Source organism: Balaenoptera ricei, chromosome 3, assembly GCF_028023285.1.
Source record: "Balaenoptera ricei isolate mBalRic1 chromosome 3, mBalRic1.hap2, whole genome shotgun sequence".
Classification (NCBI taxonomy): Eukaryota; Metazoa; Chordata; class Mammalia; order Artiodactyla; family Balaenopteridae; genus Balaenoptera; species Balaenoptera ricei.
The window spans coordinates 139,851,624-139,877,303 of NC_082641.1; the positions used below are offsets into that span (position 1 = coordinate 139,851,624).

A 25,680-nucleotide genomic window follows, 5' to 3' on the forward strand; every position below is an offset into this window, starting at 1 on the left:
TGAAGGCTTAAAGATAGGCCCTCTTTGCAGGGGCCCACAGTAAGCAGCTAGACTAGGAGGGGGGCTGGCGCCCCAGCATGTCGGGAAGGCCACCTCGTTGGAACACCTTCCTCAACTGGACCTATATCCTGCGTCACCTGCTGGAGGATTCCAAGTACTCAAGGCACCAAGGAGTCAGCCACCCTCAGAAGTGTTAGGGGACACACCAGCCCTCCTCCTTGCCATCCACTGGCTACCAGAGACCCCCCTCAACTGTGTCACCTACTTCTGCCCACCTGCCACCGACCCAGCACTCCACCTCTCCACTTCCGGCAGCCCTGGGCCACATCCAAGGAAGACGAGACCCAGAACTTGGTCCTGCAAGGCCTCTGCCTCCACCTGCCCGACCCCCTACAAAGAGTGCTAAGGGTCCCCCCACCCCATCATCTCCACCACCTTCCCTGGGGATCCCCTGGCAGGCTGCCAAGGGGACATGGGTTTAGGTCAGGCCCAGAAGTGGCAACCACAGAGCTTCGGGGTCCTGCCCATCTTGCGCAGGCTGGATTTATTACCCAGGCTTCACGGAGTTGAGTCAACTGCCTCCAAATGCTTGAATCCCTGGGGGTGGGAAGAGGAAGTGGCTAAAGGTGCTCTTTTTAAAAATGTAAAATAAAGAAGAAGAAAGGAAAAGACAAAAGAATTGTTCATAGACAAAAATGCCTCGAGCTCAGAAGCTGGCCCTTTCCTACAGGACTGCTGGGCAGGACCCCAACCACACACTAATCTGCTTGGGCCCCAAACTCCTTCCTGGGTTTCTCAGACCCATCCCAAACCCATATGTTCCGTGGCCTAAAGAGAATGGAATTATTTTAAGTAAACTCCATTTCATTTACGGAGGGGTCCACCCCTTCCAGGGCCACCTCAGGCAGCGTTTCCTTTCCTTTCCTTTGCCCCCCAGCCCCACTTTTCCAGCCAGAAGACGGTCAGCCCAATCTGCCAGGGACCTGGGGCTCCATCAGAAAGTTCTCTCCAGCAATCAACCTGGGAGGCTTCCCAGCACCAGCCACTCAGATCCCTGCCCGCTGGAAACCCCTGGGGGGGGGGGGGGGCGGGGGACGAGATTCATCTGTATGCTACTGACATCCGCCCCATGGTTCTCAGGCATGCTGGGGTAACCCGAGTACCTCACTGATTGAGAAGCGGGCCTGCAGGTGATTTGTAACTAATAATGAAGGGCTTAAGTGTGACACTGACTTGGGTCACGCATGGAGCAGATTCAAGGTTATCCCTATATGACGCTCACTCTTGCTTTCTTGAGCTGAATGAACTCTTTGCCATGACCTGTGAGGTTCCGTGTAACCTTCCAGCCTCGCACCTCACGTCCCTATCTCCTTTCTCACTCACCATCCCTCTGGCCTTCAGCCAGTTCTGCAGGTGTGCCAAGCTCTTTCCTCTGCACCTGTTGCTCCTTCTGCCAGGACACCCCTCCCTGCTTTTGCCTTGCTACATCTCCTGTTTCAGGGCCCAGCTTAAAAATTAACTTCTTCTTGGTACTGACTTGGAGGGGACTTCAGAGGGCCTTGAGGAGTTGGGGGGCTGGAGATATTCTGTTCTTGATCTACATGGAGGTGACAAGGTGTGTACCTGTGTGAAAATTCATTGAGCTGTCCATTTAAGATTTGTAGATTTTATGTAAGTAAACCCAAAAAGATGATATCTAAAAAACTAATTTCACCCTTTTCCCTGTCTCCTGTTCTTCCTATTACTCTCAACCATGGCATGTGCATTTCCATCTTGGCACAATAATTATACTATTTGTTGGTTTGTTTGTAAATTGTTTCTCCCATTAGAATGTGAGGCCCACGAGGAGAGAACCACTGTCTGTCTTGTTCACTGAGGTACCTTCTGGAGTGTAGCACAGTGCCCGCCACATAGTACATATTAAGAAAATTAGCAAATGGATAGATGGAAGGATGAATAAAAAAGCTTGGATTTAATGATGGAGGAACAGTGGGGCAGAGGAGGTCGGCCAGAGGTTAGAAGCTCCCGACATCCAGTCCCCAACAGACAGTTTAGGAGTCTTGTTCTGGAAGCCCAAGTTCAGGAGCTGGTGCCCTCCTCAGTGACCCAGCACTGGCCTGTCTACACCTCATTGGGGTTGTCCTGGTCGGCGTAGATGAGGAAGCCCGTGAAGAGGCTGTCGGTCCAGTATGGGTCATAGAAGAGCCCATTCTGCTCTGAGTAGAAGATCTGCAGCCAGACCTCGTCACCCTGCTTGAGAGCCAGGATGGTGGAGCCCGAGGCCACATCGTGGTTGCCCGTGTTGGCGTCGAAGGTCCGGATGCGGTACTGGCCGTTGTGCACCAGGCCGATGGCCAGGTGCTTGTTGGCCAGCGTGATATCGTAGGTGAAGTAGTAGATCCCTGGCACGCCGCAGACGAACTTGCCGCTGGACGTGTTGTAGTGGCCGCCCTCGTTCATCAGGATCTTGTCGAACTTGATGGGCAGCCGCTCCCTTGGGTAGCTCTTGGTCACTGCCACGGAGAAGGCCGACTTGGCGTGGCCACTGCCGCAGCTGCAGGGGCCCGGGAGGCCGGGCTCCCCCTTCTTGCCCTTGGGCCCCTTCTTGCCCGGTGTGCCATGCTTTCCTGGGGCACCACTAACCCCCTTGGGGCCGCGAGGGCCGGCCCGCCCAATGGCCCCTGCTTTGCCCTTTGGTCCTGGCTTTCCCCGGTTACCTGTCCGGCCGGGTGAACCTGGAAGACAGAGCAGCTGGTGTTATGGAGGGGACCTCAGAGAACTAGGCAGAGGCCGTTGGCCTGGGCTTTCCATCCTTAGAGCACAAGCCTTTGGATAAGGGAAAGAACATGAAGGCTGTGGAGTGGCATAGGAATGGGTGCAAATCCTGATGGTATAACCAGGGGCACTTCTCCCTTCTTATCTGGAAAATGCGAATGTGATACATACCTTCCAGAATCATGTGGCTCAGGGCAAGACTAACTCGTAACAATTCACGCCCTTCCCTTGTCCTGCCTTCTAAGGAAGAGTCTGATTTGTCTGCCAGATCAATGCTTCCCCCCGCTGTGCTGGTAATGGGTTGAGACAAGAATTGCAAGAAGCCTCTTGACTTCAAACCATTGACCTTAGTGAACGCCCTGCCCAGTGCCCAAGATCCCTGCCCACGTGGGCAAGGGTTTTTACAGCAGCATTGCTTACAATAGCAAAAAACTAGGAACAACTAAATGCCCAACCAAAGGGAGATAATGAGAAAAATTATGGTCCATCCATTATGTGCAATTCTCCGCAGGAGTTTAAAAAACGAGGCAGGTTTACGTGCACTGTTTGAAAACTTCTCTAAACTACACTGTTAAGAGGAACAAGCAGGTGGCAGAAACTTCTTTCTGTTCAGAGGAAACCACAACGGTATTTCTACACCCATTTAAGTGCCTGGCACATAGTAAACACTTGCTAAATACACTTGGTATAGCCTGCAGAACATTTTCACAGTATTACATTTTCACAGTAATATGTGCCTGTAGAACACCTCTGGGTTTTTAATACCCATACTCTAATAATGTGAGTTTCTCTCAATACAACATTTTTGGCTGATGATTATGTGGGAAACATTTATATTTATGTCCCCCAAACTCAATACAACATTTTAAACAAACTGTATCTGGGTAACGACTGGAGTCACGTCCAAACACAGTGGTGGTACGGTTGATACAATTGGCAGACTGGCAGAGCTGTGGGTAGATGTTTTGGAAAGCATGCCAGATGCCAATCAGGGAGCCTGCTGCTGGAGGGGTTGCCAGGCGCTAAGCAGTGTCTTAGCATCACAGCACACAAAGCAAGTGTTCACTAACCACCCTGCAAACTGGGTGATCAGCAGGTAATGTTGCAGATATTTTACATCCTAACAAGGTACTTGGCTCCTTATATGTACACATACAGGCATTTTTCTGTGTTTTAGAGTTTTGGGTTAACGTGTAATGCATTTAAGTTTTTCCTATTTTAAGTAACCGGGAAATAGATTTCCAAATAGCATTTTCTCACTGAACATCTAGTTTCCAGGAACGGATTGCTTATGCTGAGTGCCTGGAAGTGTTTGGTATTATTATACGTACATGTAAATATATGAAAGAGGCCAGGGAGGATATACATTTAACCAATTAATAGTGGTTACCTTTGGAGGATGAAAGGAGGATGATGAGGGGTAAGAATTAAGAAGAGATCTTCCTTTATTTATACTGTTTGAATATATTACAATGAAAATGTATTTGCGTATTATACGTGTAATTAAAAATAAGTAAAAGGAATGGGGAAAAAATAAAACTAAGAACGGTCAAAAAGCTGTTCTTGGAAACAATGAAAATAAATAAAAGGTGGGAGAAAGAACCCTGAGAAGAGGAGGAATAAAGACAGGGTCATTTTGGATTGGAGTTTTTTGGGAAGACAAATAGATAAGGAAGCTTATTGGGAAGTTTTATGACGTGTTATGGTGTGTGCTTCCTTCTTGATTTCCTTTTTTGAGAAACTTCTGGAAAAGCTGACTTTTACTTGTCAAGACCTTTCTGGAGGTGGGTTTGTATGTGTATGTCAGGGGGAAGGTGGTTGGAGATTATCCTGTCCTATGACTGGTCCCAGGATGACCCAGCTTTATCTGGGTTATGTGTGTCAGGACTCTGCATCTCTCAACACTGCCTTCCTTGGTGTGTTGGCTTAATTCTCAGCAGAGACTCAATACATGGCAGAAGAGACAGCCAAAACAGCCCCAAACCTACATCCTCAGAGTTCTTAATCAAGCTGGGGAAAGTCAAGAGCAGAGATATCCTGTTTCTCTTAGGGTTCATAAGGATGATGGATCATGTCATAAAATGTCATGCAAACTCTGGCTGGCTCTGCTTGGAGCACACGCTCAGACCCGAATTGACCACTGTGGTCAGAAAATGGGAACTATGTTTTCCAGTGCCTGACATACTCTGACCCCCCTTAAGTCAAAGCCATTATCATTATTTTTATAGTTATTCTTCTGGAAAGGAGGTGCTTTTGGAGGAATTAATTTGATCTGGTAGGAAAGGGCCTGGATTTGGAGTCTGCTACCAGCCTGTGGTGTGAGCTCAGCAAGTCTATTAAGGGGCAACTACCATTTATTGTATGTCTACTCTGAGACAGGTGCTTCACATGTTATTTTATTTCATCTTCACTGCACCCATGTGAGGTAAGTCCTGTGATAATCCCAATTTTAGAGAAGAGGAAACTGAGGTTTGGAGAAAGGAGAGGTAATTTGTCAAAATTGGCATCCAGGTTTGTTTCCAAAGTTCAAGTTCTTGCAGCTACAACCTGCTGTTCTCAACTTAATCATTCTGACTTTGTGTCCTCATCTGTAACATGGGGATAATAAGAATACCTCATTCATAGGATGGTATTGCTGTACCAGCAAATGAGCAGCATACTCAAAAGTGCTTTGTCAATGTTAAAATGCCATACAAATAAAAATTATGGTTTCACTAATGCTTAAAATGTACACTTTGGGATGCTGCTGACACTGAAAAGTGCTTGGTTACTGGGGTAAGCGCTCAGAGATATAAGGAATGTCAAGGATGAGAAGGCCTGTAGACAGTATCCAACTTGTCTGCTGCCTGCCTGGCACCCCTTCCTTCGGGAAACTGCCCTTCACTACTTCATGTGGTCCTAGTGAGGCTGTAAGTCACAGTGGCCAACTGCCCCCACCACACACTCACACACGCCAAGGGGTGGGCACTTGACCCAGTCCTAGCAAATGGTGGTACCTCACCTCCATAGTCAAAGGGATTGGTCCAGGATGCACATGTGATCAAGGAGACTCAGTCATCCTGAGAATTGCTCTATGGATCAAGCCATGAGGAGGTAGGCTTGAGCCCACCAGTGGGCATTTCATAACTTCCAACCTTTGTGAGAACAAAACCAACACACAGAGAGAAGCAAAGCCTTGACAACAGTATTTGAGCTCCTAGACCCAGCTATTCCTGAAGCTCAGCTCTTGGACTTTCTAGCTGTATGAGCCAATAAATTCCATTTGGGGCTATAAATCGGGTTTCTGTCGCTTGCGACCGGAAGAGTTCTGAATAATATTTCAGGAGACTTGCTTAAAGTCACTCAGCAAATCAACGGTGCACCTGGGGCAGGAACAGAAGATCTGATGCTCACTGTTCCTTTCCAGAGAATATACTGCTCTGTTTTTTAAAGACACATTAATTTGGTTTATAATGAAATGGGATTCACATTAGTTTTCATAACTTTGCAAACCCCTTTCGTGTCAGATGTTGTCAACCCCAGGTGGGAACAGGAGAGACAGGCACTGGGCTTCTTACCTTCCTCTCCGCTGTCCCCCTGGTCCCCGTCCTGGCCATCCTGGCCATCTTTGCCTGGAAAGCCCATTCTTCCCACCATTCCTGAGGTCCCTGGGGATCCTGGGGGGCCAGGTGGGCCCTGGGGGCCAGGCAGGCTGCAGATGAGTTGAGGGGAGCCCTTCTGGAAGTCCCTGCGGGCGAAGGCACCAAGCAGCGGGTCGGCCGCACAAGGAAGGGCACAGGCCAAGAGCACCCAGGGGATCATGGTGGTCACCTATGGGAGGCAAGAGAGCTGTGAGCTAACTGGGGGTCAATCAGAAAGGCATCAAGAGGAGGAAGAGGAGGAGAGGGCATCTGGGAGAGACACAGTTACATTTCTGATCCTTCCTCTCTCCCACATCACATACAAGTAGCTGGACAGTGTCATCACATCTTGAGGACATATTTGGATGAGCTGAGTCATGGACTCAGAATACACTTGGGAGGGCTCCTGCGGGGGTGGCACACATCCTCACACTGTCGCGCTCCAGAGTGGCAGGACTGACAGCCCAGTGACAGCTGATGGGGTGGAGCTGTGGATGGAGAGAAACGATCCATGGTTTCATTCAAATATGTGGCATGAATGGAAAGTTACAAGGGGAGAAATATCAATACTTCCAACTGCAGGTGGTGATTTGCAACTAGGCTGCCCCTCCCAGAGGATTTGGGGCAGCACACTGGTGGGTGAGAAGTGAGGTGTCAGCTCTGAGTGAAGGTGCCCCAAGCCTGAGCAGCACTGGTGGGCCGTGGGCACAGCTCCTCTGCCGTGGGCTCCCTGTGCACCAGGCCTGGGCTAAGAGCTTTCCACGCATTACTTAATCTCACAGCATCCTCACCGAATAGATACGGAGAGGAAATGGGGGCTCAGAGAAGTTCACAACGTGAGTAAGTCAGGCAGTTAGCAGTTGGCAGGGCTGGGATTTGAACGAGGCTGTGCAAATCCAGAGCTTGTGTGCTTTGCTTCAGGCTACACTGCTTTTTTTCTTTTTTCCAGTTAAAAAATAATAAAAATGATACACTCACATTGTTATAAAGTCAAATAATACCATAAAGCTTATAATGAAAAATTGTGTGTGATCTTCATACCCACCCCTCAACCCTCCCCCCACTCCAAACTCTTTTGGGTATTTCTTCTGGCATTTATTGACATTAAAAGATAATATGGGGCTTCCCTGGGGGCGCAGTGGTTGAGAATCTGCCTGCCAATGCAGGGCACACGGGTTCGAACCCTGGTCTGGGAGGATCCCACATGCCGCGGAGCAACTAGGCCCGTGAGCCACAATTACTGAGCCTGCGCGTCTGGAGCCTGTGCTCCGCAACAAGAGAGGCCACGATAGTGAGAGGCCCGCGCACCGCGATGAAGAGTGGCCCCCGCTTGCCGCAACTAGAGAAAGCCCTCGCACAGAAACGAAGACCCAACACAGCCATAAATAAATAAATAAATAAATAAATAAATAAATAAAAATGAAAAAAAAAAAGATAATATGTCTACATGGTTTCTTTTTATCAATTTTGGACATTTCCTTTTGAATTTCTATTATGACAGATGAGGATTCAGCCCTCTTCCATCACTCTAGGACCCTGTTTTCTCTCCCTCATGCAGTTCAGATATAATTTTTGACTAAATCAAAATTCACTCTGAATTATTATGTCTTGTTTATTGCTAAGCTAAGCACTGTACTATAATTATACTTCCTTTCTTATACACACTTTTCTTACTGGAGATATTAATAATTTTATTTGCTTAGTTCTCTACGCCATTATTTTCTACATTATTAAATGTATCAGATAATTTACCTCTTCTATTTATTTTCCTAAAGGCATAAGTCCTGGAGCCCTCCATTCTCCTATTCCAACCTTTGTACATGCTAAGCTGTCATCCCAGGATTTTCCTTTATAACCATCATGGCGATCCTCTTTGCCTCTCTCCTGCGTTATATCTCCTGCTTTACGAATCCCATGTCTTTCTCTTATTTTATTTTATTTTTTCACTCTCTCATTTTGGTGGCACATTTGGTGTAATAGCTTCCTGGAAAAGTCGTGTGGGATGTAATTTTTTGGGACAATTTGCAAGCCTCAATATGTCTTAATTTCACACCATGTCCTTAAGGCTGGGGCATGATCACACCAGAGACCAGAGTGTTATGTGCCCAGAGATTATCTACCCCCAGCCCCTCACCAGGAAGATGCAGAAGCCAAGGTCCAGAGCAGAAATAAGCCACTTGTTCAAGATCTCTCAAAAAACTGGCTCAGTCACTTTGTGACCAACAGCCTCTCTCCCTGGAATGAAACCAGGAGAGAGAACATTCCAGACACGACTTCTTGCCTCTAGGATGAGCTCTGAAGTGGTAACTGGCTTTGTGACTTTAGGCAAGCCCCTTTCCCTCTCTGGGCCTCAGTTTCCCCCCCTGAAAAATAAGGGGTTGGTTTCCACACTCGAGCATGCATCAGATCCACCTGGAGGGCTTGTCCAAACCCAGACTGCTGGGTCCCACCCCCAGAGTTTGTGATTCGGTAGGTCTGCGTTGCGGCTGGAAGATTTGCATTATTATGTGGTATCTGAGGGACACTGATGCTGTCGGTTCACGGACCCATTTTGAGGACCACTGGACTAGATGATTTCTAAGCCCCTTCACCTCTGATGCTGACTGAGACTTTCAGACTCCACTTGGCCCTCTCTTACTAGATATGAAGTCTTGCTGGCTTCTCCGTTCCCGCACAGCCTTCAGCTGCCTCATCACAGCCTTCAAGCATGAGGGGGCTCCCCGCAGCCGTGGCGCGGGCAGTAGGGGAGGACCACTGCTCAGGTCTCACCCTTGGAGCTCACAGCTCCCTCCTGGGCCTTCAGCCTCCCTTCCCTTCACTTGCTGCATTGCCTGAGGCCTGGGAGCCTGTCCAGACCACTGGGCCACCTCTGGAAACAGGCCGATTCTACCTTTCCTCCTGACCCCTCCAAATCTTTAATAACCCTGGGAACAGATGAAGGGGAGAGAAGACCAGGCCTCCCCGGCCAGGGAGAGGAGGGGAGACTGCAGCACTGCACTGCGCTGCCACTAGGGGGCCTGGTCTAGTTCCGGCTCCAAGGCTCACCAACCTGGTGACTTTGGACAAGTTACTTTCCTTCTCTGGACCTCAGAGAATAAATGTCACAGAGGTGTCCCTGGATAGGTAGAGATGATTTAGTACCAGATACTGCCTTAAATAACATGACATCATATAGTAACAAAGTTATTGTCTTTTCAATTTCTGTAATCCTGGTGAATTGAAGAAAAAACAGTTTCAGTTTGGTGACAGTACACTTTTCATGCCTCTATACCCCTTTCTAATATCCCTTTTCCACAAAGAGCACTGTCATCTGTGGCAGTGCACACCCACTCTTAAAGAATCTTGAGCAAGCCTCCACAAATAAGCATGGAAACCTTGGAAACCCCCAGACAGGACCACAGCGCCAGGGACCCTGGGACAGAGCATCTCCTAGGATGCAAGGAAGGCCTGTGGCACAACGTAAAGAAAGGGACTTGACAGGGGCACGGGTGAGCTCTGGGTATCTAGCCCTTGGGAGAGGATGCAAAGAAAGACTTAGTGGGTCAGGGAAAGAGGGTGTTTTAAAATCAAAATTCTCACCTGAGCACCAGGACACACGAGAGGCTGCATGCTCAATCGAGAGGTCAGGCCAAAGTGAAGAAATGACAAAGGAATAGTCTGAGAGCTCATTCCATGACTCTGGGCACTCTTGGATTTTACTGAATAAAATGCAACCCGTGTGGTGGGGAAGGGGAGGGGGCGTGGAAATGAATCTGAGGCCTGCCTCTGGAAGCTGGTGGGTGGGAAAGTGGCAGGTTGCTGCATGAAAGGGGGAAGAGAGAGCTCCCTGCTGCACAGAAAGGGGGCTGACTGCCTCCTCCCCTTCTCTGGTAGACGGAAGGTGCCAGACATTCCGCAGCCCCAGCCGGCCTGAGCTGGAGGCGCCAGGACAGAAAGTGAGGGGCCCAGCAGTGATAAGCATGCAGGGTGGATGCCCGAAAACCAGAAGCTGAGGGTGAGGCCTGGACTTGCCTGCACAAGAAAGTGTGGAGGCCCGCTTCACGGCTGTTACAGTCAGAGGGCTCAACCTGGGGACCGCCAAGGAGCCCACAGAAGGTCCCCAACAAGAGACATCATCCGTGTCTGCCAGGCCCAGACGGGCCGAGGAGCTTAGCCCTGTTCCTGCCAAGAAACAAGAATCCCCCTGCTGTCTGTCCCTTTACTTCTCCTTCCCCTCGTTCCTTCAGCCTGGGAAGAGGTGAGCTGAGAAGGGGGGCAGGTGGTCCAGCCAGCCTTACACCTGCACTGGGGAACAGGAAGAAGTCTCACCTTTGAACAAAGATTGAAGAGCAGATAACCTGGGAGTGGATTACCTAGTGGAGGGGGGAGCGCCCTCATTGGCTAGATTATAAAGAGGCAGAGGGAGGCAAAAATAAAGTTGCAGTTTGCTGTCTCTCTTGTGCCACCTGGGCTCCACATGGGCTGCATAAACGATAGTGGGAGGTGGGAGGCAAACTCGGTGGAAGTTACATGCATGACGGACTTTGGAAAACTGTCCCCAGGCCCCAAGAATCTCCATCTCCTTCCCTTGTCTACTTGATGAGAATCTTACAAAACTGGTCTTAGTGTTACTTGTGAGCTGGGACACATCTGGGGCCCCAGAAGAGAAACCGACTTCTCAAAGCAGGTTTGAAATAGTTTGGAAAGTTGCAACCTGCGAATATTTGGGACAAGGGAGAGGGAGGAAGGAGGAAGTGAGCTGAGAGGGGGGCTCACTGAGTGATCCTGCTCAGTGATGCTGGCCCAGGGTGGGCCCCAGTGGCTGGGCGGAGGCTCTGGAACGCGCAGGGAGGAAGGTATTTCTCAGAGCTGGAGCCTGGAGGTTCCTGAAGCAGCTCAAGCCAGGAACTGTTTTGGAAATAAAGGCGGGGAGACTAGGTTCTGGTTCCAAACCTAGAGGGAGGGAGCAGAGAGTTTCCTTGCCTCCAGGGCACCTCCGAAGAAAACAGCTCCAAATAGCCCTGCTCCCAGCCTACTCTCCACACCACAGTGGTGAAAAAACCTGGGGATGAGGGCTTGGAGGGGGGCCAAGGCCCCAAGGCACCCAGATAGGTGAACTCTTGCTGGGGCTTAAAAATAAATTTAGAATGACAAACTTGAAGAGAGCCCCAATGGGCCATTTAAGCCAACCTCATTGGTTACAGACAGGGAAACTGAGGCAGAAGCAAACTGACTTAACTGGACACCTACAAAGCTCCAGGCACTGCACAAAGCTCTTTACTGGAATTATTTTATTTGAAGTTTACAATAAACCCTACGAAGGCAGTAAACTTATTGTCCTGTTTTTCAGATGAAGAAACAGAGGCTCGGGGACTTCCCTGGTGGTCAAGTGGTAAAGAATCCGCCTTCCAATCCAGGGGACGCGGGTTCGATCCCTGGTCGGGGAACTAGGTTCCCACATGCCGCGGGGCAGCTAAGCTTGTGCGCCACAACTACTGAGCCCGCGAGCCTCAACCGCGAGCCCACACACCCTGGAGCCCGCGCTCCACCACTAGAGACATAAAACCCGCACGCCACAGCTAGAGAGAAGCCTGCATGCTGCAACGAAAGATCTCGCATGCCTCATTGAAGATCCCGTGTGCCACAACTAAGACCCAATGCAGCCAAAATAAATAAATAAATAAATAAATAAAATATTAAAAAAAAAAACAAAAAAAACACAAAAAAACAACAAAAAAAAAAAACAAAAACAGAAGCTCTGAGAAATGAAATGATTTTACCCCAAATCACACAATTCGAATACTGCGGAGAACATTCGAACCTGTGTCTGAGGGGCTCTGAAGACTATATGTAATGTACTACGCCTTGTTCCCTTCCCTGCTATTTTTTTTTTTTTCCTGTTTTATAGAAGAGTAAACTGAAGCTCGGAGAGGTTAATTTGCTCATGTTATACAACTAGTTCATGGCAGAAGTTATATCTGAACTTGGGTTTGGCAGATCTTAACGCCCAAATGTTTTCCATTATGTCAGTGTTTTTTGGATTTTTCTTCCTAAATATCCCAAATTACAGAAAAGACCTTGAAGCATAGGCCAAAGCCACACACAGCAACAGAGAAATTTCTTTGATGTCTCATCTTTTATTATATCATATAAAATACATGATTAAGAAAATGTAAAAGTGATGCTTTTTCTCCTTCAGGGTACTTGAGATTTATGCTTGAGGAAACCTCCTGTCCTTTGAGAGGCCCACACGTGGTTTAGCCAAGGTGATGGGGGGCAGCCTTTGAGCCCTGACATCCCACCATTGGGATGCCCCTTTGCAGTATTAACGGGGTGTCCCCAGGGGCTGAACCAAAAGACCAGGGTGCACAAAGCACCTCCCCTTCAGCACCATCACCTCATGCCTTGCTTAGAGCTGGCAAGAGCCTCCAGCCTTGTCTCTTGCTCCCTGCACTGGCACTCTCCAAGCCCAAGCCAGAGGGATCCTTTATAAACATAACTCAGCCACATCACTTCCTGGACGGTCTTACTCCAGTGGCTGCTGGCTGCAAATAGCAAACCCTCGATGTGGCCTTAAAGGCAAGGGCCCCCTGCCTCCATTCTAATCCTGGTTCTTCCCCTCTCTTCCTGCACTCCCCCCTCTTCAGGTCAAGCTCCATTTCACCCTTTTGCCTGCGGCCCAGGGGCCCACCCTCTTGGCATGCTGGCTCTTTATCCATTGTGTTTCAGCTTAAATGTCACTTCCTCCAAGGCCTTCATCTCAGACAGCTCTCCCTTTGGAGCCCAGCTCCTTGTCCTGTCTTTCCAGCCCTTACATCTCACCCGTATTCACTGCATTTGTCTGCTTGCCCACTTACTGGGCCTCTCCCATTAAAATGGAAGCCCCACAGGAGCAGGGACACTAGCTATATCCCCAGGGCTTCCAACTTCTTTGCTCATAGTGGGTAGTCAAGAAATATTTGCTTGGTTAATGCGTGTTTGAGACCCAGACTCCGCCCTGAAGAAAATTCACGGTGAAGAGAAAACAAGGTGGTGGTCTAAATCCAAAAGGGCCCTGATACTCCTGGATTCAAAGAAGTTTTCTCCTTTCCCCGGTTTTTCTAACCCAAACCTGATCCAATTCTAACCCCTCCTCCTTTTGACCTCCTAGAGCACAGGGCCCCTACCCCCATTCCAGGGAGGGGCTTGCAGAATATTTTACATACAGCAGGTACTCCATAAATGCCTGTTCAATTGATAAGAAAAAATAAGCATTAGTCCTTCTTCACCTTTAAAAAAACTATCTTAGTTCCTAAATTGTCCTTACTGGTGTGAGTTGAACAGGGAAGGCTGCATGGGATAGTCTTCCTGCTGAAGGGAAAACAATGTTAGTTGGTTCAACCCCCAAAATGGAATCATGAGGTGCTGAGCTTGGATGAAGTTCTTCAGTCTGGTTTTAATTTACCCAGTCCCTGGGCTCCTCATCTCTGAGTTAAGTAGCTAATGATTCTTAACGACAAGTGTTCTAGGAAAACACTAGGAGCTTAAAGGGCCCCAGCCTGAGGTCCCCTGTCAGGGGCGGAGCCTTCCTCCTCCTTGCTCTTGCCCTTAGCTCTCAGGACATGAACCCCTGGTTCCCTCCCAAGGGCCCTCTATTCAGACTGTGATGTGAGAAGGGCCAGCAGGGATATGGGTCTCTCAATGCCTCTACCTGAATGTGGAAACTCCAGGGACACTTGCCTGGGCCTTGAGCAACGCTGCTGAGCCTGAGTTCTGCACAATCTCCCTTGGAGACCGGAAGACATAAACTGTGCTCAAATAAATTTGCCATGTTGGTTATGAGGTTGTGACACCCTGACAGGTAGGGATGGTGTTTCACTCAGTGACTAAGAGCCGTGGGAAACACAGCCACTTAGTTTCCTCAACTATCCAATGGGAATAATAGTACACCCACCTCACGGAGTTCATCCAGGAATAATGAGATAATGTATTCAAAGCTTCTAGCCGCGCGTGTGACACAGGAACCCTCTCCCTCAGAAGCCTTCAAATAGCTGCCTGCCCCATGTTTCAAGTCTCAGGGCTAATACCTCCTCAGAGAGGCCCACCCCTGCTTGTTTGCTCAGACCACCCTGGTCCTCCTTCCAGAGACTTGGCCTGAGTTGTGATCATATATTTTTTGTTCCTTGGCTCATTAACTTTCTGTTGTCTGTCTTCCCCCTGGAGTGGAAGGTCCAGGAATGCAGAGGCCCTGCCTGTCTTGCTCTCTGTTATGACCACAGCTTAGCACGGGGTCTGCCCTGCCCATAATAAGAGCTCAACTCACAGCTGTTCAACGGCCTCGAATGAAATGGTCACTCGTGTAACAAAAGAGCAACGGGAGCAAAAGGATGACAAAACCACACTTGGCTACTGAGGGAAACCCAAGGAGAACACTGGTCTTGGATTCAGAACATGTGGGTCCCAGGCCTGGTTTTATAACTCACTGGCCACGTGGAAAAAGTCATTTCCTCCTAGCCAGGCCTCATTTTCTCACCCGTAAGATGGAGATCATAACCCTCACCCCATCTGCCTTACAGAGTTCTCCTGAGAATCAAACTAGATAACCAATGTTGAAAGCAGAACATGATACAAAAGTTAGAGCCTTGTTTAAAATCGTAACTGCCACCAACTGCAGCGGAACTAACAGCGTGCAGTCCTGACCTCCCACTAGGAGCCCCTGGAGTGTTTCAGGTGGAGGACACCTGAGCCTGACGCAGCCGGGCAATTCTCCCTGTGTTTGCAGTTAAAAGGAAAGGGCTGGTGATGGGATTGGGGTGACCCTTGCTCGCAGATGAAGCTCGCTGAAAATTCGCTTTGATGGGAGTGAAATTTCCATGATGAAAAACACCCCATGCCCTCCCTGAATTCCAGGAAGCAAATTGGAAACAGCTTCTCTGAGAAGCTGACAGAGGCCGATGGGAGGAGAAAGGGTCTGGCCGCCGCTCCTCCCGCAGTGCTCACGGAACCAGCTCCCTTTCCTGGGATCTGGAGACCGATGCCCATTTGGAAACACTCCAGCACTAAGTCTAAATACAGAGGATTAAAAGTCATGGGGCCCACTTGCCAAGAGGCCTCAGAAAATATTTGATCTGCTGTTTTCTCCTTCCCCCACCCCCGTGCCCCTGTTTTTGGCTCAGTCTAGAGAAAGAGGTCCAATGCCAAAGCAAGACCTAATGACGGAGCAGGAGCCAGGATCTCGCGAGGTTTGTCTCAGCGGGAACTCGGACGGCACCCCGGAAGTCATCGTGGCGGGCCCTGCGTTACCGCCACCAAGTTCTAGCTTCTGACAGATATGCCCAAACTCTTACACACCAACACGCGTGGCATGTGATGTGGTGGGCGCGGAGCCCACCCTCTGGGTCCCTGGCTGCTTCACGTGGGACTTCAGCTGTCCTCGAAGTGAGGGCCAGAGTCAGGCTCCCGGGCGGCTGAAGCCAAAGCCGTCAAGCTTTGAACCTGCCCACAGCTGTTTTCCGCCCTGGAGACCAAGGACCGCAGTGAGAGCAGCAGGCAGCTGACGTGTGGGGTGTGAAGACGGGGGAGGAGGCCCGCGGGTGTTCAGAGCCATGTATCCAGCTTCTCCTGAGGGCCGGCCTCCAAGTGGCCGACCAGAGCGCTGCCCAATAGGAGAAGGATGTGAGACGCATGTGTCATTTTAAGCGGTCTCACTGCCACGTGAAAAAGGTAAAAAGAAGCAGGTGAAATTAATTTTCATATGTTATTTCGCCCAGTATATCTCAGATATCATCAATTCAACATGTAATCAATGTAAAAATTGTTGAGGCATTTTACATTCTTTAAGTACCACTAAGTCTTCGAAGCCCAGGGTGTATTTCACACTTGCAGCACTGGCCAGGTTTCAAGTGCTTGACAGCCACACGGTGGCTATTGTATTAGATGGAAGCAGAGTTGCTGGAGTTGAAATCCCACCAACTAGCTGTGGGACCTTCTACAAGTTACTTATCCTCTCCCCCTCATCCTCATCCTCTCCAAAATGGGGACGATAATAATAGTACCTACCTTAGAAGGTTTTTATGAGGATTTAATTTTCCTAGAGTAAGGCCTGCCATATGGAAGAAGTATAAAAGCATTAGCTATTATTTGTCCTTATGAAAAGCAAACAAGATGATGGATGTTGAAAGCAAAACATGATACAAAACTTCAGACCTTGTTTAAAATTGTCACCAACAGCAGTTCAACCAACGGAAAATCACCCTGACCTCCTCCATGAGTCCTGTGGCATTTCAGGTGGAGGCCCCTGAAGGCTCCTAATAAATTCTCCATTTTCAGGTAAGATAGTTTGAGTTGTATTTCTGTCTGTTGCTACCAAAGGAGATTCCTAGGGAGGCTTGGCCTTCACTCCTGCCGTTCCGTCCTAAGGGAAGGATGAGGGTGTCTGGCTTGGCCCTATACCCCTGATCCACCTGGCATGTTCAGGCTCCACAGTACAGATATAGGTGAATCAATGGGAGAGTGTTTATCTCATCAAGTGACAGGAGGTCAAGTGGGCCATCACGTATGCAGGTACTTGGTACCATGGCTTGGAAAGGCTGCCTAATAAATGGTGTGGCTTATTCTTATTGCCTTGGAGGCCAGATACTGGGGATCTGAAGATGAAAAGATGTGGTTGCTGCTTTTATAGGGCACACCATCTGGTTATACTGAGGGTCCCACCTGGCCTACCTATACCAGGAGAGAAAGCAAGCCTTGCTCCTCCTTTCTCTTTGATACAGGCTCCCTTGAGGAGCATCCAGGACCATACAGAAGGCAGGGGAAGGAAATTTGGGGGCTACATGATTCCTTGGAATGGTGTAGAAAGGACTGTGCTTGCAGATCCAGGAACTGAGGGAGAGGAACAAAGTCTGAACTCTGAAGGGCTGGGGAGAAAAAGCTAAGTTTTCCTTGACTTCCCTGGGCTTGCTGGTTTCCATGGAGTCACTTCTAGTCAGGCTGCGATGGGCATTCAGTGTAACTCTAAAGATCTGACACAACGCTAACCTTTGAGAGCACAGAGCTGAGCTGGTGGTTAAGTAATGGTTAAGAGTCATTTTCTAGCTGTTTGACCTCTGTTAAATTATTTAATCTCTCAGTTTTCTTGTCTGTGAAATGGGAAAAGCAATGTGTATCATCTTATTTGAATCATTTGAATTTGAAATAGCATGGTATAAAAATATTTATTGTTTCACTTTATGTGTGAAAGTTTGTCAAGAACCTTGCAAGGCTATTCTAATAGGTAAACAGAAATTCTAATGGGTAAACAGAAATACCTGCCATCCTTCAGCTGGCGAGTATTGAATTACACCAATTTGAATTATTTGAGGTCTTTAGGAATGTCTCCATGAGTAATTTGATGGCTCATACTTCCATTATAGAGTAACTGAATAGTAAATAGGATCATTCAGTAAACAGCCCACAGTAAGCACTCAGTAGTAGTACTGTTATTCTGATATAATTATACTATATGAAAACAATATAATGAGAGAGATATAATGGGAGAAGGATAAATGAGCAGACCTGGGTCTGCTGTTTCCTCATCTGTAAAATGGTGAGAACAGTGAGCTTGTGAGGAGTTGAACAGTTGTGAACTTTGGGATAAATGGCCCTGAAGGCAGTTATAACAGCTGAGGTGATTTTACAGCGTGGCATGAATGCAAAGGTGCAGGATTTCTATGGGTGTGCCCTACTTTAAACAAGTATGTAAAATTGGAATTTTGTCATTCAGTGATCAGATTTTTGTTAAGATTGCAATGTGCAAGGACCTCTGGCTGAGAGCTATGGAAGATGGTCCTGCCACTGAGGAAGTTATAATCTAGACAAGGGATGACCAGCTGGCTTATCAATGGCCTTATGCAAACCACAGACTGCACCGTGCTTTTGGTTTTTTTTGTTGTTGTTGTCTTTTTTTTTTTTTGTAACGTTTGAAATTGTTGCCAATGTAAAATTTGGGAGATTTTTATGTTAAAATCAAGATTTCAAAATAAAATACCTAGAATAAATCTAACCAAGGAGGTAAAAGGCTTGTACTTGGAAAACTGTAAGGCACTGATGAAAGAAAACAGATGGAAAGATATACCATGCTCATGGATGAAAGAATTAATATTGTTAAAATGACCATACTACCCAAGGCAATCTACAGAGTCAGTGCAATCTCTATCAAAATACCAATGGCATTTTTCACAGAACTAGAACAAATAATTCTAAAATTTGTGTGGAAACATAAAAGACCCCAAAACAATAGCCAAAACAATCTTGAAAAAGGGGGACAAAGCTGAAGGTATCACGCTCCCTGATTTCAAACAATACTACAAAGCTGCAGTAATCAAAACAGTATGGTTCTGGCACAAAAAGAGACACTTAGATCAATGGAACAGAATAGAGAGCCCAGAAATAAACCCACAGTTGTATGGTCAATTAATCTATGACAAAGGAGGCAAGGATATACAATGGGGCAAAGACAGCCTCTTCAATAGATGATGTTGGGAAACTGGACCACTTTCTCATACCATGTACAAAAATAAACTCAAAATGGATTAAAGACTTGGAATCATAAAACTCCTAGAAGAAAAGATAGGCAGTACACTCTTTGATATTGGTCTTAGCAATATTTTCTTGTAATATGCCTCCTCAGCCAAGGGCAACAAAAGTAAAAATAAACAAATGGGACTACATCAAACTAAAAAGTTTCTGCACAGCAAAGGAAACTATCAACAAAATGAAAAGACAACCTACTGAATGGGAGAAGATATTTGCAAACAATATATCTGATAAACAGTTAACGTGCACAATATACAAAGAACTCATACAACTCAACAGCAAAAAGACAACCTGATAAAAATTGGATAGAAGACCTGAACAGACATTTTTCTAAAGATGGCCAACAGACACATGAAAAGATGCTCAACATCACTAATCATCAAAGAAATGCAAATCAAAACCACAATAGCATCTCACACTTGTCAGAATGGTAGTTATCAAAAAGACAACAAATAAGTGTTGGCCAAAATGTGGAGAAAAGGGAACCCTTGTGCACTGTTGGCGGGAATGTAAATTGGTGCAGCCACTATGGAAAACAGTAAGGAAGTTCCTAAAAAAATTAAAAATAGAAATTCCATATGGTCCAGAAATTGCACTTCTGGGAAAATGCACATCTGAAGAAAACAAAAACACTAATTTGAAAAGGTACATGCACCCTTATGTTCATTGCAGCACTATTTACAATAGCCAAGATATGGAAGCAACCTAAGTGTCCATTTATAGATGAATGGATAAAGAAGATATATAATGGAATATTACTCAGCCATAAAAAAGAATGAAATCTTGCCGTTTGTGACAACACGGATGGACCTAGAATGGACCTAGAGAGTATTATGCCAAGTGAAATAAGTCAGACAGAGAAAGACAAACACCATATGATTTCACTTATATGTGGAATCTAAAAAACAAAACAAATGAACAAACATAAAACAGAAACAGACTCATAGATACGGAGGACAAACAGATGGTTGCCAGAGGGGAGGTAGGGGAGAAGATGGGTGAAACAGATGGAGAGTGAGAGGTACAAACTTCTAGTTATACAATAAATAAGTCACAGGAATGTAATGTACAGCATAGGGAATATAGTCAATAATATTGTAATAACTTAATATGGTGACAGATGGTAACTAGACTTATTGTGGTGATTATTTTGTAGTGTGTAAAAATATTGAATCTCTATGTTGTACATTTGAAACTAATATAATATTCTAACTCAATTATACTTCAAATAAAAAAAAAAGATTTCCAGCTTTTCTTGAGAATCTGGAGGATCTGGCAGCATTCTGGCAGGGCACTAATTGGCTACCTCTTGGACAAGTTGTTATGGGCTGAATTGTGTTTCCCCAGAATTCATATGTTGAAGTCCTAACCCCCAGAACCCCAGAGTGGGACTGTATTTAGATATGGGATCTTTAAAGAGGTAAATTAAGGTCAGACAAAGTGATATGGATGGGCCCTAATCCAATATGACTAGTATCTTTATAAGAAGAGGAGATTAGGACATGACACCCAGACCAAGGGGTGACCATGTGAGGTCACAGTCAGAAGGTGGCCATCTGAAAGCCAAAGAGAGAGGCCTCAGAAGAAACCAAATCTGCCATCACCTTAATCATGGACTTCTAGCTTCCAGAACTGTGAGAAAATACATTTTTGTTGTTGAAGCCACCCAGTCTGTGTTACTTTGTTATGGCAGCCCTAGCAAACTAATACACAGGACCTATATTCTTCCGTGTCCAGTCCTCACCACTCCTAAATGTCATGCATCCTGTTCACTTATGTATCATGCACGGCCTTTGTTGGCATATGATCTAGAGGAAGAGGGTATTCTCCATGTGTTTGTTCTGCATGTATGTTGTGTGTTCTTATTTCAAAGCTCTGATGTTCGTTTTCTCCTTTAATTCTCCCCACAGTCCTAAGAGGCTGATGCTATCATCCCCATTTGGCAGGAGAGAATACAGAACTCAGAACAGTGAAGTCATTTTTCCCAGGTCAAAGCTGGGATGGAACCCAAGCCTGTTGATTCAGGACCCAGGGCTCGTGTCCCTCTATCACGGCCCTTCTGCTTGGGCACAGGACCCATGTACATAAAGCCTTAACTAACAGGGCAGCTGCGTGTGTGTGTTATAGAAGTAAGCCAGTTACAGCAATGCACAAATCCAAAGGAAGATTATTTCCTTGAGAAAAGATTTGGCATAGAATTCCCTTCAAAAGTAAACCTAGATTAGAACTTGATTAACAGAAATCTGACTTATGCAGGAGTTCACCTCATGGAGGTAAAGCCAGCTCGGCAGGCCTCTAACCTGGAGGAAGGAGTGGTGGAAGCTGTGAGTATATACAGGGTCTGTGTTGCCCCATGATGAACATTCAGGAGTAGAAAGCACCAGACACTGGGACTGTAGGAAAGAAGGTCCAGTCATCTGTGTCCAATCTGCAGGTGAAGATGAGAGGAGGAATAGCAAGACGGGGAAGAATGGAGGGATTTGCAGAGAAAGAAGTAACTTCTTGGGGGAATCTGCTGAATATTTGGTGGAGGCTGAGTAGGTTTGAAGATGCCCCAGACTTGTGAAAGAAATCTCAATTCATTTGTGTAATGACACACTATACACGGGAACAGAGTATACACAGATATGGAAAGATGGCCAGTGTACACGGTTAAGTGAAAAAGCAAGTTGTAGCAGGGAATGTCAAGTATGATTTTTCCTTGAGTTTAAACAAGATAGACACAGATAAATAGAGATGTGTGTGTGGGAAATTCCTGAAAGGACACGCATCTTGTTAAAGGGGTTACCTCCCAGAATTGGGAAGGAGTGTGTGACCTTTTACTTTTCACTTTCCACCTTTTTGTACTGTCTGAATTTTTTAAGGTAAGCATTGTCAGTTTTGTATCATTTAAAACAAAAGGTAACCCGAAGGCTTAAGGATTGGAAGACAGTCAAGGCTGTGTCCCTGCTAGGGGATGGGGAGAAGTCAAACATCTGGGAAGAAAGGAAGCCTGTGCTGCACTGGATGTGTTAGAATGAAGGGCAGTAGTGAGGTTCTTAAAAGTGTGGAAGGTTTGCCGAGAGGCAGTTGAAAGTGAGCATACTGGATATGATTACCAGATAACGGAATGAATCAGAGGAGAGCTGTGCAGATGGGAGGGCGGAAATGGAGGAGCAGAGAGGACTTGGAACAACACTAACTGAGCCTCAGCCTTGGATTGGCACATATAGGACACTGTCGTTGCTATTGCTGCTGGTTCAGTGGGGTCTCTGGGAGATGGCCAGTCTAAGGAGGTGACCCTTGAAGGGTTCCACGCAGGAGAGTTTTGCAGTCAAAGGGTAGAAGACGATTGCACTGAGGTTGTGCAAAGGATTCAGGCTTTAGGGGAGAGACCTGGGCTTGGAGGCTGCAGGGAGCCAATGCAACCGTTTAGTTGAAAGGAACAGTCCTGGAATGGGGCAGTGGCAGTGGGGATGGAGAAATAAGAACGAAGTAAATAAGACAAGGCTTGGAGACAAGTAGTGAGGAGGGGAGGGAGAGTGAAGAGAGTTGTGAAGAATTGGGTGCAAATCTCAGCTTGCCTGTCTGTATGATATATTTGATTAAGAAATGTTGTCATAGGGTGTGAAAACTAGGAGACAGAGATCACTAGGGGCCCTCTTGAAGGCTGGCTACTCCACTACCTATCTAAGATTGTTGAGAATTAAAGGTAATAGGTTTAAAACATTTCCCTGGCACATTGTAAATGGTCAAAAAGATTGTTAGCCAATATAACTCACAGAAACAAAATAAAACAACCCAAGATTTTCTGGTAGAGAATTTAAATATTTTACCCATCTGTTGTATAGTGTTGTGAAAACACTGTCCAATATAGGCACTTCTTAAAGTTTGTAGGATTTTATGTTCTAAAACTATACTAACATAGACATATGACTGTTGGTACTTGAAATGTGTCCAGTCCAAATGTAAAACTTACACTGAATTTTCAAGACTTAAGTACCAAAAAATATATAAAATATCTAATTAATAATTTTATACTGATTGCACGTTGAAGTGATAATGTTTGGATCTGTTAACTAAAATATATTATGAAAATTAAAAAAAAAAAAAAAAAAAGAAATGTTGTCAAGAGTCAATTAGATAATGCACTTGATAAGTAACTATGATTGTTAGCTCGGGTATTGGGCTCAGACTTACCAGGCTTCAAATTCCTTTACCACCAACTACTAGGTGTGCAACCTGAGCAAGTCATTAACGTCTCTGAGCCCGGTGCCCCTTCTGCAGGTGGTGATAACCTGTTGTCATGGAAATGAAAGAGCTTAAGTGGAGGGCTGGCAGGGCCTGGCACAAAATAGGTGCACAACAAATGGTCGAGCTATTACTATCAACGAGAAAACCTCTGAGCACAGAGCCTGGCACACAGTAAGCACTCGATAAATGTCAATTCATGTTGTAATTCATAAGGCTGCCTGGCCTCCAGAGGGGGGGTGTTGGCAGTACCCTCCCTCCCACCTCCTCCTACCCGCGCCGGCACCGCGTATCCCCCCTCCCCGACCGCACTTTCCGTCCCTGCCGGAGGGTGGCGGAGGTGCGGACTGGGCGGACTGCGCAGACACTTACCCTCGCCGCTGCCGGCCACGTCCAGACGGGTCTGCAGCCACGAAGCTCTGGGCCGTCCCGCCTTCCGTAGCTGCAGCCCAGCCGGCGCCCGCCCCGGGCATACTTTTCCCATCCCGTCATGGGCGACAGAGCTCTCCGCCCGGTCACGTGGGCCGGCCCGCAGCGCGGCGCGCTCTTGGGCATCGGTTGGGAAAAACCTTTCAGCTCCGGTGACAACTTGAGTGTGTCGATGCATCGCTCTGTGCGTAGAACTTGTCAGTGCATTTGAAATTTTCTGTGCACGAGAGTGATTGTTATCCATGCGTTTGCAAGTGCGTGGGTATGTGTGCATGTCTGAAGAGGCATGTGTGTTGCTTGTACGTGAGCATTCATCTCGCTGTGGATCTAGGGGTTGTGCTGTGGGCATGACAGCTTATAACAGAGTACCTCTTCCTGTGTACTGAATGTGCGTGTACTCGAGAGTGATTAGGAATCGTGTGTAGTTTTATGTGTGTGTGTGCATGCATAAGTGCATGTGTCCAAACATACATCAGGGCTGTGTCTGCACATATATACGCACATATCCAAGCTTGCAGCTTGGTGTGCAATAGAAGTGTACTTCAGTTTCAGTGTGTACACAGTAGTGGCTGGATATATGTGTTGGGTGCACGTTTAAATGTGTGTATGAGTCGGCAGTAACTGCATATCAGTGTGTATGTGCATAATGCTGTGTGGCACCTGTTTGTGCGGTGGCTCATTCTGTATGTGTTTATATGTATACGTGCCTTGGTGTGGATTTGGTCCATAATGTGAGTGTGCACATACATAATAATGGACAGGCGCCCCTGTGTCCCAGCCCTCATCTCCCTCCTCACCAGAAGATGAGGCTTCGCTGGCCTCACAAACTGTCTGCCCAGCCTCAGGTCATTTAGAGACATGCCCCTGCTCGAGGACCCCAGCTCCCAGATGGGCAGAGTGACCATGTTTAGGTAGCAAGCAGACACTAGAGGAAAGAAAAGTCATCAGAGGCCTGGGTTTTGCTTCTCCCTGTTCCTTCCACTGCTCTCTTCCACTAACTACCAGTATTTCACTTGGCTGCCAGAGCATCAGGTGAACAGATGGTGTATGACCCAAGGTTTATAGTCAGAATTTTAATGCAGATATGCATTAGAATTCTCAAGCTGGTTCCACCACCTTAGGCAAGTTAGTTATCTCATAGGTGGTATTTCATTTCTGAAAAGGAAGAAGAATAATAATTATATTACCTGCACTGTCTTTCCCCCTAGAGTTGGGACACTCACTCATAGAGATGTTTGGTAAGCAGTCAAACTATGTAGAGAATTATTATTAATATTACATAACTATTATTTGAGGATGAAAGTTAGTGGGCTCAGCAAACATTTAATAAGCATCTATTACGTGTCAGTCCCCGGCTAGGTGCTGGGGGTCTAGAGGTAAACCAAATAGGCTTGGTGCCTGGCCTCATGGAACTTAGAGTCTAGTGAGGATGATACAAGTGGTTTCATGTGAAATAAGTGTTGCAGAAGAGGAAGACACTGAACATGAAACTGGGAGGCCAGGGGAAGGCCTGGGGAAGAGATGTCCAGTTGAGCCTGAGGGAGAGGGTGAGAGCTCTAAACATGACTGAAAGATGACACGTGCAGTGGGGTTTAGTGTGTCAATTCACAAGTGGCTGGAAAGGGGACCTCTGTCCACCACCCACTCTGGGTACCTTGGTTTGTTCCCAGATGTGTCAGGAATGGAAAAGGTGAGGGATCCTGGCTTAGGATGCTGGGAGGCCATTCAGAATGTAAAGGGCTCAGGAAAGCCCCTCTCCTAGGGTAGAGTAAAAATCTCCATGTGTTATCCATGGGACTCCACTGCGACACAAGTTGGAATCACTGGCACGCCCTTATTGGCAAGAAAATGGTTAATGAACAGAGTAGGGAAAGGCAGTGGTGCCACACTCAGCACCCAGTAGATAAATGTTTCCTGGCTGGCTGAATGGGAGCAGATGTTTTTCCAGCTTTTGGAGGAGTCCTGGAACCCAGGTCCCCTGAAGCTCCCCCTTGGGGCCTTGTCCTGTGGATCCTTGCAGTGGTGATGGCATCACAGAGCAGGAAATCCAAAATATTCATGAAATGGCTATTTCAGGAGCTGCTTCAAGCTGGAA

General features: G+C 46.9%; 1 protein-coding gene across 2 annotated transcripts; it reads right to left on the minus strand.

Annotated features, from left to right (window-relative positions):
* Positions 1–1,953: 1,953 nt before the first annotated feature.
* Positions 1,954–23,623, minus strand: C1QTNF2 (C1q and TNF related 2). 2 transcript variants are annotated; one of them, XM_059919593.1, is made up of 4 exons: positions 23,529–23,614; positions 23,106–23,203; positions 6,333–6,585; positions 1,954–2,735 (listed from the first exon to the last, which is right to left on the minus strand). In XM_059919593.1, exons 3-4 carry the CDS (start codon positions 6,574–6,576, stop codon positions 2,122–2,124), a joined length of 858 nt encoding a protein of 285 aa, XP_059775576.1. In that variant the 5' UTR covers positions 6,577–6,585; positions 23,106–23,203; positions 23,529–23,614; the 3' UTR covers positions 1,954–2,121. The 2 variants fall into 2 exon arrangements, with proteins under 2 accessions (XP_059775576.1, XP_059775577.1); XM_059919594.1 differs by lacking the exon at positions 23,106–23,203 and having other exon boundaries at positions 23,529–23,623.
* Positions 23,624–25,680: the final 2,057 nt, after the last annotated feature.

What these genes read in the sequence shown, in the direction of transcription:
- C1QTNF2 (XM_059919594.1), bottom strand. Translation starts at nt 6,576, where the DNA reads ATGATCCCCTGGGTGCTCTTGGCCTGTGCCCTTCCTTGTGCGGCCGAC. An exon ending in GGGGGACAGCGGAGAGGAAG is followed by an intron (nt 2,736 to 6,332) that starts GTAAGAAGCCCA and finishes TCTGTCTTCCAG; the next exon opens with GTTCACCCGGCCGGACAGGT.